The sequence below is a fragment of the Nyctibius grandis genome, chromosome 4, assembly GCF_013368605.1.
Source record: "Nyctibius grandis isolate bNycGra1 chromosome 4, bNycGra1.pri, whole genome shotgun sequence".
Taxonomy (NCBI): domain Eukaryota; kingdom Metazoa; phylum Chordata; class Aves; order Nyctibiiformes; family Nyctibiidae; genus Nyctibius; species Nyctibius grandis.
The window spans coordinates 35,217,172-35,229,981 of NC_090661.1; the positions used below are offsets into that span (position 1 = coordinate 35,217,172).

At 44.2% G+C, this 12,810-nt stretch overlaps 1 protein-coding gene across 2 annotated transcripts in view; it reads right to left on the minus strand.

The window, feature by feature from the left end:
* The window catches only part of GPHN (gephyrin), a 333,104-nt gene that overhangs the window by 181,547 nt on the left and 138,747 nt on the right, over window positions 1–12,810 (minus strand). For both annotated transcript variants that reach the window (XM_068397489.1, XM_068397488.1), the window contains exon 3: window positions 5,770–5,827. In XM_068397489.1, coding sequence (XP_068253590.1) covers window positions 5,770–5,827 — 58 coding nt within the window. The remainder of the gene's footprint in view (window positions 1–5,769; window positions 5,828–12,810) is intronic.

Below are 12,810 nucleotides of genomic sequence, written 5' to 3' on the forward strand. Positions count from 1 at the left end.
TTTAAAACCAGCAGGTACTGAAAATGAAGTGCCATTGCTTTAACTGGTGTAGAGAAATTACAGTAATGCAGATGGCAGTACATCCATTTAGGCATTCACTCAGGTTTTCCTCCTCTGAAAGCTTCTCTTATTGAAGCATTAGTCCTGAAGATCCTGTGATAGAAGACATTTCTATCTTCAAGAAAACTTTTCAGAGGGGAAACACATGGTTACCTGTTGAGCACTCTCCCTTTGGGAAGCTAAGCACCTATGACAAAAGCCTAAGGAAGGTAAGTTACATCATGCTCCATTTCAGACTGACACAGATGCTGAGGAACCATAGTGGTGATTGGTTCCTCACAATTCTTCCTAACCTTGGTAAGGTGTATGAGGGTAGTTAGGGTACATGCTGCCATAAATACTCCTAATTCATATGCCTATAAGCACACCAGACACTACTTAATTTTAGTAAGCAGGATGCACTGCTTTGATTATAACAAACACTGACCATATACACTCATTCAAAGAAACAGGCACACATATGTACAGGCAATATTCTATATACATAAACCATATATGACCTCACAGTACATATATACACATAGTAAAATCACAGTCACATGCAAGGATAAATATATTCTAAACACTCCAGAACAGAAACATTATAAACTCATGCTAAAATTTGCTGAGTAATGCCATATGGACAAATAAATTATCATATATATATATTACACAGGTTATTTTTTAAATTACTCATACATTTAGAAACACTTATTTCATGAATCTTCTAAAGATACTTTTCAACCGGCAGGCATATTATGGCTTAGAGAGTTTTTTCTGTTTCATAAGCTCAGAGATACAGTCTCTGCTTACATTGGTGTTCTACCTAAGATGTAATTACGTGAATTAACAAAATCAATACATTTGTTTTCCTCATAAATTATTTTGAGCTGTAAAAGAGGTTAATCTACCACCTTTTCTAGAATACACGGAAACGCTGTCAAAGAGACTTCTTATTTATTTGTCATAGTAATTATTGCTCTCTGCCTGATAAAAGTACCCTCCTTTGCCATTTAAGCACGCAGTTTGCTTTGTAAGGACAATCAGAAAACAGGAATATTCCAACTCTTGTGAATATAATTCAGCAACCTGTCATGTTAAATCATATATTAAAAACAGAGCTATTCTTGCATATTTCATCAAATTAAACCCCTTAATATCTCATGTTTAAATAGGGGAGGGATAGTTGTGAGACAAAATAACTCTGAACTATTGTGCATGGAAGAAGACTGTCCTCTCTAGAAGTAACATTCCAATAATCTCATTTGCTTTCTCTTTTATTACCTCCTCTCTCCTTTTTCTACTCAAATCTGCTTGGAGAGCCTTTCAGAAGTTAAGACTCCCTCTATATTTACTGCAAGGATACTCAGTCTCCCTCTTTGCCAGCTGCTATGCAAAATACATATATAGAAAAGAATCGATAAATCGATTTAGATTTATCCATTATACTCACTGCTAGTGTGTCTTAGCATCTTCCAGTAGTGCTTTATTTCATATGAATAACACCTATTGTATTACAGCTTGAGAAATTCAATCATTTAAGGTGTGAGTGGTGGGCTAACATCAGTCACAACCTAAAATACCCATTACCTGAACAAAACAAGACAGCTACCACAATCAAGTAAAGGTGACAGACAACTTGTCAAGGGCACAGGCCACTATCCACTGCTACTTTCATGTGGACACAAATGACACCGCAAGCCAGAATCTGGGCAGAATCAAGGAAGGCTATAAAGCCCTGAGGGTGCAAGTGAAAAATATGGGTGCCCAAGTTATTTTTTCCTCCATTTTACCAGTTAGAGGAAAGGGGGTAGACAGAAACAGACGTATAATGGAAATCAACTTCTAGCTTCATGGCTGGTGCCATCATGAGATTTTTTGACTTTTATGACGAGACATTCTTTGATGACTAAAACCTGTTAGGGTAGCGATGGGATCCACCTGTCTAGAAGAGGCAAGGGAATCTTTGGTAGCAGGGTGGCCAACTTGGTGAGGTGGGCTTTAAACTGAAGGGCTCGGGGGGTGGGGTCCAAAGTGGCAATGCTCACGCCATCGCATCCAACTGGGGAATAAGCCAGGCCCACCAGAGCAGTGACATACGTTCCTTAGCTGCCTCCCAAGATGAGACCCAGAAGGCCAACCACCTCAAGGGTATGTATGGCTATGGTGGATCCTCTTGCACCCCTCCTGGGAAACCTGCATGCTCGATTATCAGTGCATCCCTATGAGTAAGAAATCAAACAAAGGGGGCAGGAGACCTCATGGATGACCAAGGAGCTTCTGGCAAAGCTCAAATGAAAGAAGGAAGTTTACGGAACGTGGAAAAAGGGACGGGCCACTCGGGGGGAATATAGGAACGTTGTCAGACTATGAACTGGAAGGCTAAGGCCCATTTGGAATTAAATCTGGCAAGGGACATCAAGGGCAAGAAGGGCTTCTTCAAGTTCATCAGTAGCAAAAGGAAGACTAGGGAAAATGTGGGCCTGCTGCTGAATGAGGTGGGGGCCCTGGTGACAGAGGATACAGAGAAGGTGGAGTTACTGAATGCCTTCTTTGTTTCAGTCTTTACTGCTAAGGCTGACCCTCAGGAATCCTGGGCCCTGGAGGTATGAGAGAAAGTCTGGAAAAAGGAAGACCTTCCCTTGGTTGAGGAGGATCAGATTAGGGATCATTTAGACAAACTCGACACCCACAAATCCATGGGGCATGATAGGATGCACCCACAAGTGCTGAGGGAGCTGGCAGATGTTTTTGCCAGGCCACTCTCCATCATGTTTGAAAGGTCATGGAGAACAGGAGAGGTGCCTAAGGACTGGAGGAAGGCCAGTGTCACTCCAGCCTTCAAAAAGGGCAAGAAGAAAACTACAGGCCAGTCAGCCTCACCTCCATCCCTGGAAAGGTGATGGAACAGCTCATTCTGGATGCCATCTCTACGTGTGTGGAGGAAAAGAAGGTTATCAGGAGTAGTCAGCATGGATTCACCAAGCGGAAATCATGCTTGACCAATCTGATGGCCGCCTATGATGGCATGAGTGGCTGGGTAGATGAGGGGAGAGCAGTGGATGTTCTCTACCTTGACTTCAGCAAGATTTCTGACACTGTCTCACATAACATCCTCATACGTAAGCTCAGGAATTGTGGGTTAGATGAGTGGACAGTGAAGTGGATTGAGAACCGGCTGAATGGCAGAGCACAGAGGGTCGTGATCAGCGGCGCTTAGTCTAGTTGAAGGCCTGTAGCTAGCGGTGTTCCCCAGTGGTCAGTTCTGGGTCCAGTCTTGTTCAACTTATTCATCAATGACCTGGATGAAGGGACAGAGCGTATCCTCAGCAAGTTTGCTGATGACACAAAACCGAGAGGAGTGGCCGATACACCAGAAGGCTGTGCCGCCATCTAGTGAGACCTGGGCAGGCTGGAGAGCTGGGCAGAGAGGAACCTCATGAAGTTCAACAAAGGCAAGTATAGGGTCCTGCACCTAGGGAGGAATAACACCATGCACCAGTACAGGCTGGGGGTTGACCTGCTGGAAAGTAGCTCTGCAGAGAAGGACCTGGGAGTCCTGGTGGACAACAAGTTCACTGTGAGACAGCAATGTGCCCTCATGGCCAAGAAGGCCACTGGTGTCCTGGCATGCATTAGGAAAAGCGTGACCAGCAGGTCGAGGGAGGTTATCCTCCCCCTCTACACTGCCCTAGTGAGGCCTCACCTGGAGTACTGTGTCCAGTTCTGGGCTCCCCAGTTCAAGAAGGATAAGGAACTACTGGAGAGAGTCCAGTGGAGGGCTACAAAGATGACCAAAGGACTGAAGCATCTCTCTTATGAGGAGAGGCTGAGAGAAATGGGTCTGTTTAGCCTGGAGAAGAGAAGACTGAGAGGGGATCTTATCAATACTTGCAAATACCTTAGGGGTGGGTGTCAAGAGGATGGGGCCAGCACTTCTCAGTGGTACCCAGCGACAGGACAAGGGGCCATGGGCACAAACTGAAACATGGGAAGTTTCATCTCAATATGAGGAAAAACGTCTTTACTTTGAGGGAGACAGAGCACTGGAACAGGCTGCCCAGGGAGGTTGTGGAATCTCCTTCACTGGAGATATTCAAAATCTGCCTGGACATGACCCTGTGCGACCTGCTCTAGGTGAACCTGCTTTAGCAAGGGGTTGGACTAGATGATCTCCAGAGGTCCCTTCCAACCCCAACCATTCTGTGATTCTGTGATTTTTTCCAAACACTTTAAAAAGCTCTTACTTAGAACAATACAATCCTCCCTCCACACTTACATGTTGGCACAACTGAGATCAATGAGTAACCCATCCTTTGCTGCGTCCTAGGATCTCAAGCATTTAAACGCCAGTTGAGTAAGAAAGAGCTGAAAAAGCAGAACAGGCCTCCTTAGCTGGTGGGGGAAAAAACACATTCTGGTGACTACTGATCTTCCTAATACAGTAAGTTCCTAAAACTAAAATTACTTCTTATTTCCCAGCATTCCATTTTTCTTTGTTCACTGAACTCAGTCTGCACAATGAAGCCAGAAATATCAGCTTCCTTTTCTCCATCTTCAACATGAGCAAAATGTCAGTGGGTTTGGATTTTTTATATTAAAGGAGAAAGATTATGGTTTAGGGTTTTTGTCATTTTTGTTTTTATAGTTTTGGTGCAGTTCTCTGTACATCAGGAAAATATTACATAACACTAATAAGTTTTGAAAACCTTCTTTCTTTCTTTCTAATACCAGAGTCTAAACATTGGATCTATCCTAATCATGCTCCTCTTGATAATTCAGGATAGAGGAGAGAAATAAATTTTCATCATGATGGAGTGATAACTTTGAGTGATGCAGATACAGGCAGACACTGTATTACAGTGGGTTTGATGCTAATTGAGGAGGAATAAATCCTCACAACTTTACATACTGCAAAGTCATGTCTAGATCAGATGATTATGAAACCACTTCCCTTTACTAGATTTTAAACTACTCTTGATTCCCTTTGCACAGTTGAAAATGAGTATATGAAACAGCACAATGGGTTAAATAATCACAATGAGCAAGCAATATGTCAGAGTGATTGACTACTAATCAAATGAAGAATCAGCTACATAGACCACACTACCAGATGCAGGCCAAATTCCCACCTAGTACCCATCTTTTACTCCACTGAACAACAAAATTGACACAAATTCCTGAAGTACTCCCCAGGAGTGGACTTGGCTAAAGTGAGTTTTGTTATAATGCACGTTGCATTGAAGTTAAACATCAGTATTTACTGTTGTCACTCCCCAAAATCAAAGAGCTTTTAATGATTTTGAGTACCTATGACTTCATACCATCCCCTTAAGACAAATAATATTGAAAAAAATGCAGGTGCTTTTGATCTCAAAAGCAAAAGGACACTACATTTATATTTATTTTTTGTTATGAAAATATAACTCCATGGTCACAGTAGTCCTGCATCTGTCTTCAGGTAACAAAAAAGAAATATGTTGGATTATACAAGTTCTTGGTGTCAAACAAACCCTACTGAAGTCAACTTAAGCTGAAGGTAAAATGTACTTGGAAAAATAATAAAAATTCTATTTTAGATGCCTAAATATGGATCTAGTAATTTTACTTTAGATACTTTCTCCCCGCTATGATACACTTTAAAGCAAGAAATAACATGGCTTTTTAATGTAACATTTCTATAATTCTCCAAGCAAAGAAATTCAGTGATGAACGGCAGCAATACTGTACCTTGATTTCTTCTATTTCATCTGGCACTATCTTGTATGCAGATACAGTCCCACCCAATCTGAAATCAGAAGAAGAAAAATATTTGCTAAAATCAGAAGAAAAACATTCTCAAAATCATTAACACAAAGCACAGCATGTTAATGGTGTCATGACTTGTTCCAAAACACAAATATCCCCCCTACTAATTTAGAGGTAAAACACATCAAGCCCCCAAAAAACAGCAAAAAAACCCTTTCCTTTCTTTATCCAAAGAAAAATCTTCATGTGATTAACAAACATTAGAAACAAGGAGTCCTTCACTAGCCTGAAAGATAAGCATTAGGTCAATCAAGCAGAATTACTATCACCAGGATGTTATTCTTTATATTAACAGCCATCAGCCATCATATTCCACGATTTCTTGTTTGTTGTCTAAGTCGTTGTCACGGTTTAAAGCTGGGCCAGCTATTAACCAGGTGGCAGATGCTCTCTGTTAACCCTCTCCCCCCCCCCAAGGGAAAGGGAAAAGGGAGAGAGACTTATGGGTTGGAAAGTTAAAACAGTTTTAATAAACTATAATAATGAAAAAAAGAATATAATAACAATAATAATAGAAATAACCAAATATATACAAATATGTACAAAACCAAGATCAAGAGCTTGGAAATCCTCCTCAGGCAGAGTTGCTCCCCCCAGCACAGGCAGAGGGGAAAAGGCAGTAGCTCCACCCAGCACGGGCAGAGGGCAAAATGCAATAGCTCTCCCTGCCATCACACCTGCAGGCTTTTAACTGGAAAATTGGCAAAGCTGGTACCAATCAGTGGGAGACAGGAGGGCCCCTCCCTCCTGGGCCCCACCTCCAGGAGGCAGTGGGTTAGTGATAAATAGGAAAGTGAGAATGACGTGTGTGGGATGGAATACCTCGTTGGTCAATCTTGGGTCACCTGTCCTGTCTGCTCCCCCCTGCAGCTGCGACCCCCCTTCAGCTCTTCACTCATAAGCAGTGAGGAATTTAGCAGTGACCTTGGTTTCTCTAAGACTAATTGGCCTGGTTTGGGCCAAACCAGGACATTCCACCCCTTATTCCATACCATTCCCGTCATACTCAGATCACCACTACCTTTTCATTTTCAAATATATATACACATATCACTAGTTTATGATTCATCTCTATACAAAAAGTTCATTAAGTTCATTTGGTTCAGGATTGTGGGTTTCCATCTGGCTAGCAGTCTCTCAGCAGTCTCTCTGGCTAGCAGTCTCTCTTTCGTCATGGTTCGTGCCCACGGGTTGCAGGTTAAAGATGTCAGACTCGAAGAGGTTACTGGAGGCCACTTGATGAAGCTAGTTCCGGTCTCATCAACACTGTCTTAACCTGAAAGACACTTATGCAGCAACAACATACAGTTCAGACTTAAGTAGTCTCACCCATAATCAGATCACCTTCAGGGACACATCGGACTTCACCATCTTGCAACATCACCCACCAAGTACATCCAGGTCCCTGAGCAAAAGCAATCCCACGAATGGGTTTACCTTTGCCTGTTGCAGGAAGAATCCAGACAGTTTTTCCCAATAGATTCCTTTCATGCACCACCGGGACTTTATCTCCTTCTACTGTATGTAGAAGGTCTGACTGAGCAGGGCCAGCTCTATTGATAGAGCCCCTGGTGTTAACTAACCAGGTAGCTTGTGCCAGATGCTTATCCCAGTTTTTAAAGGTTCCACCCCCCATTGCTTTCAGGGTAGTTTTTAACAGCCCATTATACCGTTCAACTTTCCCAGAGGCTGGTGCGTGATAGGGGATGTGATATACCCATTCGATGCCATGCTCTTTGGCCCAGTTGTCTATGAGACTGTTTTTGAAATGAGTCCCGTTGTCCGACTCAATTCTCTCTGGCGTGCCGTGTCGCCACAAGATTTGCTTTTCGAGGCCCAGAATAGTGTTCCGGGCAGTTGCATGGGGCACAGCGTATGTTTCCAACCATCCGGTGGTCACCTCCACCATGGTAAGCACATAACGTTTACCCTGGCGGGTTTGAGGGAGTGTGATATAGTCAATTTGCCAGGCCTCCCCATATTTATATTTCAACCACTGCCCCCCATACCACAAAGGTTTTAACCGTTTGGCTTGCTTAATTGCGGCGCATGTTTCACAATCATGGATAACCTGTGCAATAGAGTCCATAGTTAAGTCCACCCCTCGGTCACGAGCCCATCTGTATGTTGCATCTCTTCCTTGATGACCTGAAGTGTCATGAGCCCACCGAGCTAAAAATAGTTCACCTTTGTGTTCCCAGTCCAAATCTATTTGGAACACTTTAGCAGCCTGATCCGCTTGTTGGTTGTTTAGATGTTCCTCAGTTGCCCGACTTTTAGGTACGTGAGCATCTACATGACGTACCTTCACGACTAGTTTCTCTAGCCGAGCAGCAATATCTTGCCACAATTCAGCAGCCCAAATAGGTTTACCTTTGCACTGCCAGTTGCTTCGCTTCCACTGCTTTAACCACCCCCACAAGGCATTTGCCACCATCCATGAGTCAGTATAAAGATACAGCCTTGGCCACTTTTCTCGTTCAGCAATGTCTAAAGCCAGCTGGATGGCTTTTACCTCTGCAAATTGACTTGATTCACCTTGTCCTTCTGTGGCTTCTGTGACTCGTCGTATGGGACTCCATACAGCAGCTTTCCACTTCCGATGCTTTCCTACAAGACGGCAGGATCCATCGGTGAACAGGGCATACTGCTTCTCATCCTCTGGTAGTTCATTATATGGTGGGGCTTCTTCAGCATGTGTCACCTCCTTTTCTGGTGGCATTCCGAAGTCTTTGCCTTCTGGCCAGTTCATGATCACTTCTAAGATTCCTGGGCGATTAGGGTTTCCTATTCGAGCCCTCTGTGTAATTAATGCAATCCATTTACTCCATGTAGCATCAGTTGCATGATGGGTAGTAGGAACCTTACCCTTGAACATCCAGCCTAGTACTGGTAATCGAGGTGCCAGGAGAAGTTGTGCTTCAGTACCAATTACCTCTGAAGCAGCTCTAACTCCTTCATATGCTGCCAGTATCTCTTTTTCAGTTGGAGTGTAATTGGCCTCGGAACCCTTGTATCCTCGACTCCAAAATCCTAGGGGTCGACCTCGAGTCTCCCCTGGTACTTTCTGCCAGAGGCTCCAGGTAGGACCATTGTCCCCAGCTGAGGTGTAGAGCACATTTTTAACATCTTGTCCCGTACGGACTGGTCCAAGGGCTACTGCATGCACAATCTCTTGTTTAATCTGTTCAAAAGCCTGTCGTTGTTCAGGGCCCCACTGAAAATCATTCTTCTTTCTGGTCACTTGATAAAGAGGGCGTACACTCTGGCTGTAATCTGGAATATGCATTCTCCAGAAACCCACAACGCCTAAGAAGGCTTGTGTTTCCTTTTTGTTAGTTGGTGGGGACATGGCTGTTATTTTGTTGATCACCTCTGTCGGGATCTGGCGACGCCCATCTTGCCATTTAATCCCTAAAACTGGATCTCCCGGGCAGGTCCCTTGACCTTGCCTCTTTTTATGGCAAAACCAGCTTTCAGAAGAATTTGGATTATTTTCTCCCCTTTGTCAAAAACTTCTGCTGCTGTATCTCCCCACACAATGATGTCATCAATGTATTGCAAATGTTCTGGAGCTCCACCCTCTTCTAGTGCAGTCTGGATCAGTCCATGGCAAATAGTAGGACTGTGTTTCCACCCCTGGGGCAGTCGATTCCAGGTGTACTGGATACCTCTCCAGGTAAAAGCAAACTGTGGCCTGCACTTTGGTGCCAAAGGAATAGAGAAAAATGCATTAGCAATGTCTATGGTGGCGTACCACTTGGCTGCCTTTGACTCCAGTTTGTATTGAAGTTCTAGCATGTCTGGCACAGCAGCACTCAGCGGTGGCGTAACTTCATTTAGGCCACGATAGTCCACAGTTAATCTCCATTCTCCATCAGACTTTCGCACTGGCCATATAGGACTATTAAAGGGTGAGCGAGTCTTGCCAATCACTCCTTGATTTTCTAATTGTCTAATCAGTTTATGAATGGGGATCAGGGAGTCTCGATTGGTGCGATATTGTCGTCGGTGCACCGTGGTAGTAGCAATTGGCACCTGTTGTTCTTTAACCTTCAGCAACCCCACAACAGAAGGATCTTCTGAGAGGCCAGGCAAGGTAGACAGCTGTTTAATGTCCTCAGTCTCTACAGCTGCTATACCAAAGGCCCATCTGTACCCTTTTGGGTCCTTAAAATACCCTCTCTTGAGGTAGTCTATGCCAAGGATGCACGGAGCATCTGGGCCAGTCACAATGGGGTGCTTTTTCCATTAATTTTTAGTTAGGCTCACTTCGGCCTCCAATACAGATAACACTTGAGATCCTCCTGTTACTCCTGAAATGCTGATAGATTCTGCCCCTTTATGATCCGATGGCATTAGGGTGCACTGTGCACCAGTGTCTACCAGGGCTCGATACCTTTGTGGTTTTAATGTGCCAGGCCATCGAATCCACACAGTCCAATAAACTCGGTTGTCCCTCTCCTCCACCTGGCTGGAGGCAGGGCCCCCCTAATTAAGAAATGGATTCGTGCTGCTCACAGGGACTGGACCTTCATTTCTCCTATTCACACTTGGGAAAAAGTGATTTGAGGCCCATCTCCCCTGACTGGGGTCCTGCTCACTGGTAACTGGAGCAGCCATCCTCCTAGAAAAATTCTCTCTGGTATTTCTTTTAGCTTGCAACTCACGTACTCGTGCCTGTAGGGTACTGGTAGGTTGTCCATGCCATCTGCTCATGTCCTCCCCATAACCACGCAGGGCAAACCACAGGATACCTCGTGATGTGTTCCGTTTCCTTTGAGCTGGTCCTGTAGGAGAACGTTTTCTCCTAACAGCTGCAACGCGCGCCTGCGTAGGTAGAGAGTCAAGTTTATTCTCGATCATGGACAGTTTGTCTGACAGTTGTTTAAATGAGTCCTTGTTCTCCTTAGTCAGTTTTTCCACAGCCGAGATGCGTGCCTGCAGTGGGGAAGAAATACTATCTTCATACTGTCGCATATAGTTAGCCATTTCGCCCACAGTAGAATGTGCAATATCATCTTGTCCCCATACTAATATTGACAATGTATGGGTATATGTCGGTGGAGCATTCTTCACAACCTTCCAGAACATGGATCGGTTGCATTCCACTTCATCAGGATCTACAGGATCTACAATGTCCCGTGGGTGTCTATAAATGATCTCTTGCACCGCTAGTTCTCTAAGGTAGTTAATACCTTTTTCTATAGTGGTCCATTTGCTCAGGTGGCTCATAACATCATCTTTATAGGGATACCTGCTCTTTACAGCTGACAAGAGTCGCCTCCAGAGACTGATAGTGTTTGACTTTCTTGCGAGCGCCTTATCAATACCACCATCTCTGGACAGGGATCCCAACTGTCTGGCTTCTCTGCCATCCAATTGCATGCTGTCTGCCCCATTGTCCCAGCATCGGAGCAACCAGGTAATAACAGGTTCACTGTCATAACGGCTAAAGTCTTTCCTTATATTTCTTAGGTCCTTCAGGGATAAGGAGTGGTAGGTTATCTCTACGTCCGAGTCCTCCTCCTGTGATAGTTCTGCTTTAGAAGGGCCTTTCTTCTGTGATGGGTCTGCTTTAAAAGGACGATCGAGGAAACCCCCATCTGGGTCAGGCCCTAACTCTGCCTGAGAAGGGCCCTCACCTGGGTCATATGATGGCTCTGCCTTAGAAGGCTCTGAGTCATCATCCTTCACTTCACAAGCTGATTTCTTTTGGTATTTCTTCCTGGTTACAGGAGCAATTGGTACAGATTCGATAGATGCTGGAGTCTGAGTAGATGCAGTGGCTGTCGTGGGAGTGCTGAGAGTCTGAGTAGCTGCAGTGGCCATCTTGGGGGGTGTAGCAGCTGTGGTACAGGCTGCCAAGGTTTCAGTGGGTTTAGTGGCTGTAGCGGCAGTACACACTGTAGGATCTGAGGTGGCTGCATAACACCTACAACTGTCCCTGCACCGATATTTAATCTTATCCCACATCAGAAACACATTCAGGACAACCAAAAATAAAAACATGCCACCTAGACAGTACCATCCTAATTTCACAAAATCTAGTGGAATCAGCTTGGCAGAAAAGGAGAAGGTACTATTTCCCAAAGTAAAACTGGAAGTGTAATCATTAACAGAATCTGCTAAAGGACGCCTGGAACGTGCAGATGAAGTTGCTGCTACTGATTCGCGATTAAAGCTGCCCATCATTGTGTCATAGAGATAAGAGATCGGAATATTAACTGCCCAGTTTATCACAGCATAAATCAGTATCAAACCCCATACCAAAACAATACATTTCGACCAGCGCCCACTGCTAAACTGCATGTAAACATTCATAAGAAGCAAGCAATAACACAGTGCCCACGGCAGGTAAGGCATCATTGCAATACTCAATTGTGAAAGAAACTCCATAAAAAGATGAGATAACACAGCATTCAAAAATGACATCACCATCTTCACTATCTGTTTTAACTTTCCAACCCCTCTTAAATCTCAAAGGAAGAAATCTGATATTCTCTCAGCTGAGCTCTCCGGGTCTCCTCCCACCAGAGCCAGGATTCAACTTATCAGAGCAACCTGTTGGAAAGTTAAAACAGTTTTAATAAACTATAATAATGAAAAAAAGAATATAATAACAATAATAATAGAAATAACCAAATATATACAAATATGTACAAAACCAAGATCAAGAGCTTGGAAATCCTCCTCAGGCAGAGTTGCTCCCCCCAGCACAGGCAGAGGGGAAAAGGCAGTAGCTCCACCCAGCACGGGCAGAGGGCAAAATGCAATAGCTCTCCCTGCCATCACACCTGCAGGCTTTTAACTGGAAAATTGGCAAAGCTGGTACCAATCAGTGGGAGACAGGAGGGCCCCTCCCTCCTGGGCCCCACCTCCAGGAGGCAGTGGGTTAGTGATAAATAGGAAAGTGAGAATGACGTGTGTGGGATGGAATACCTTGTTTGTCAATCTTGGGTC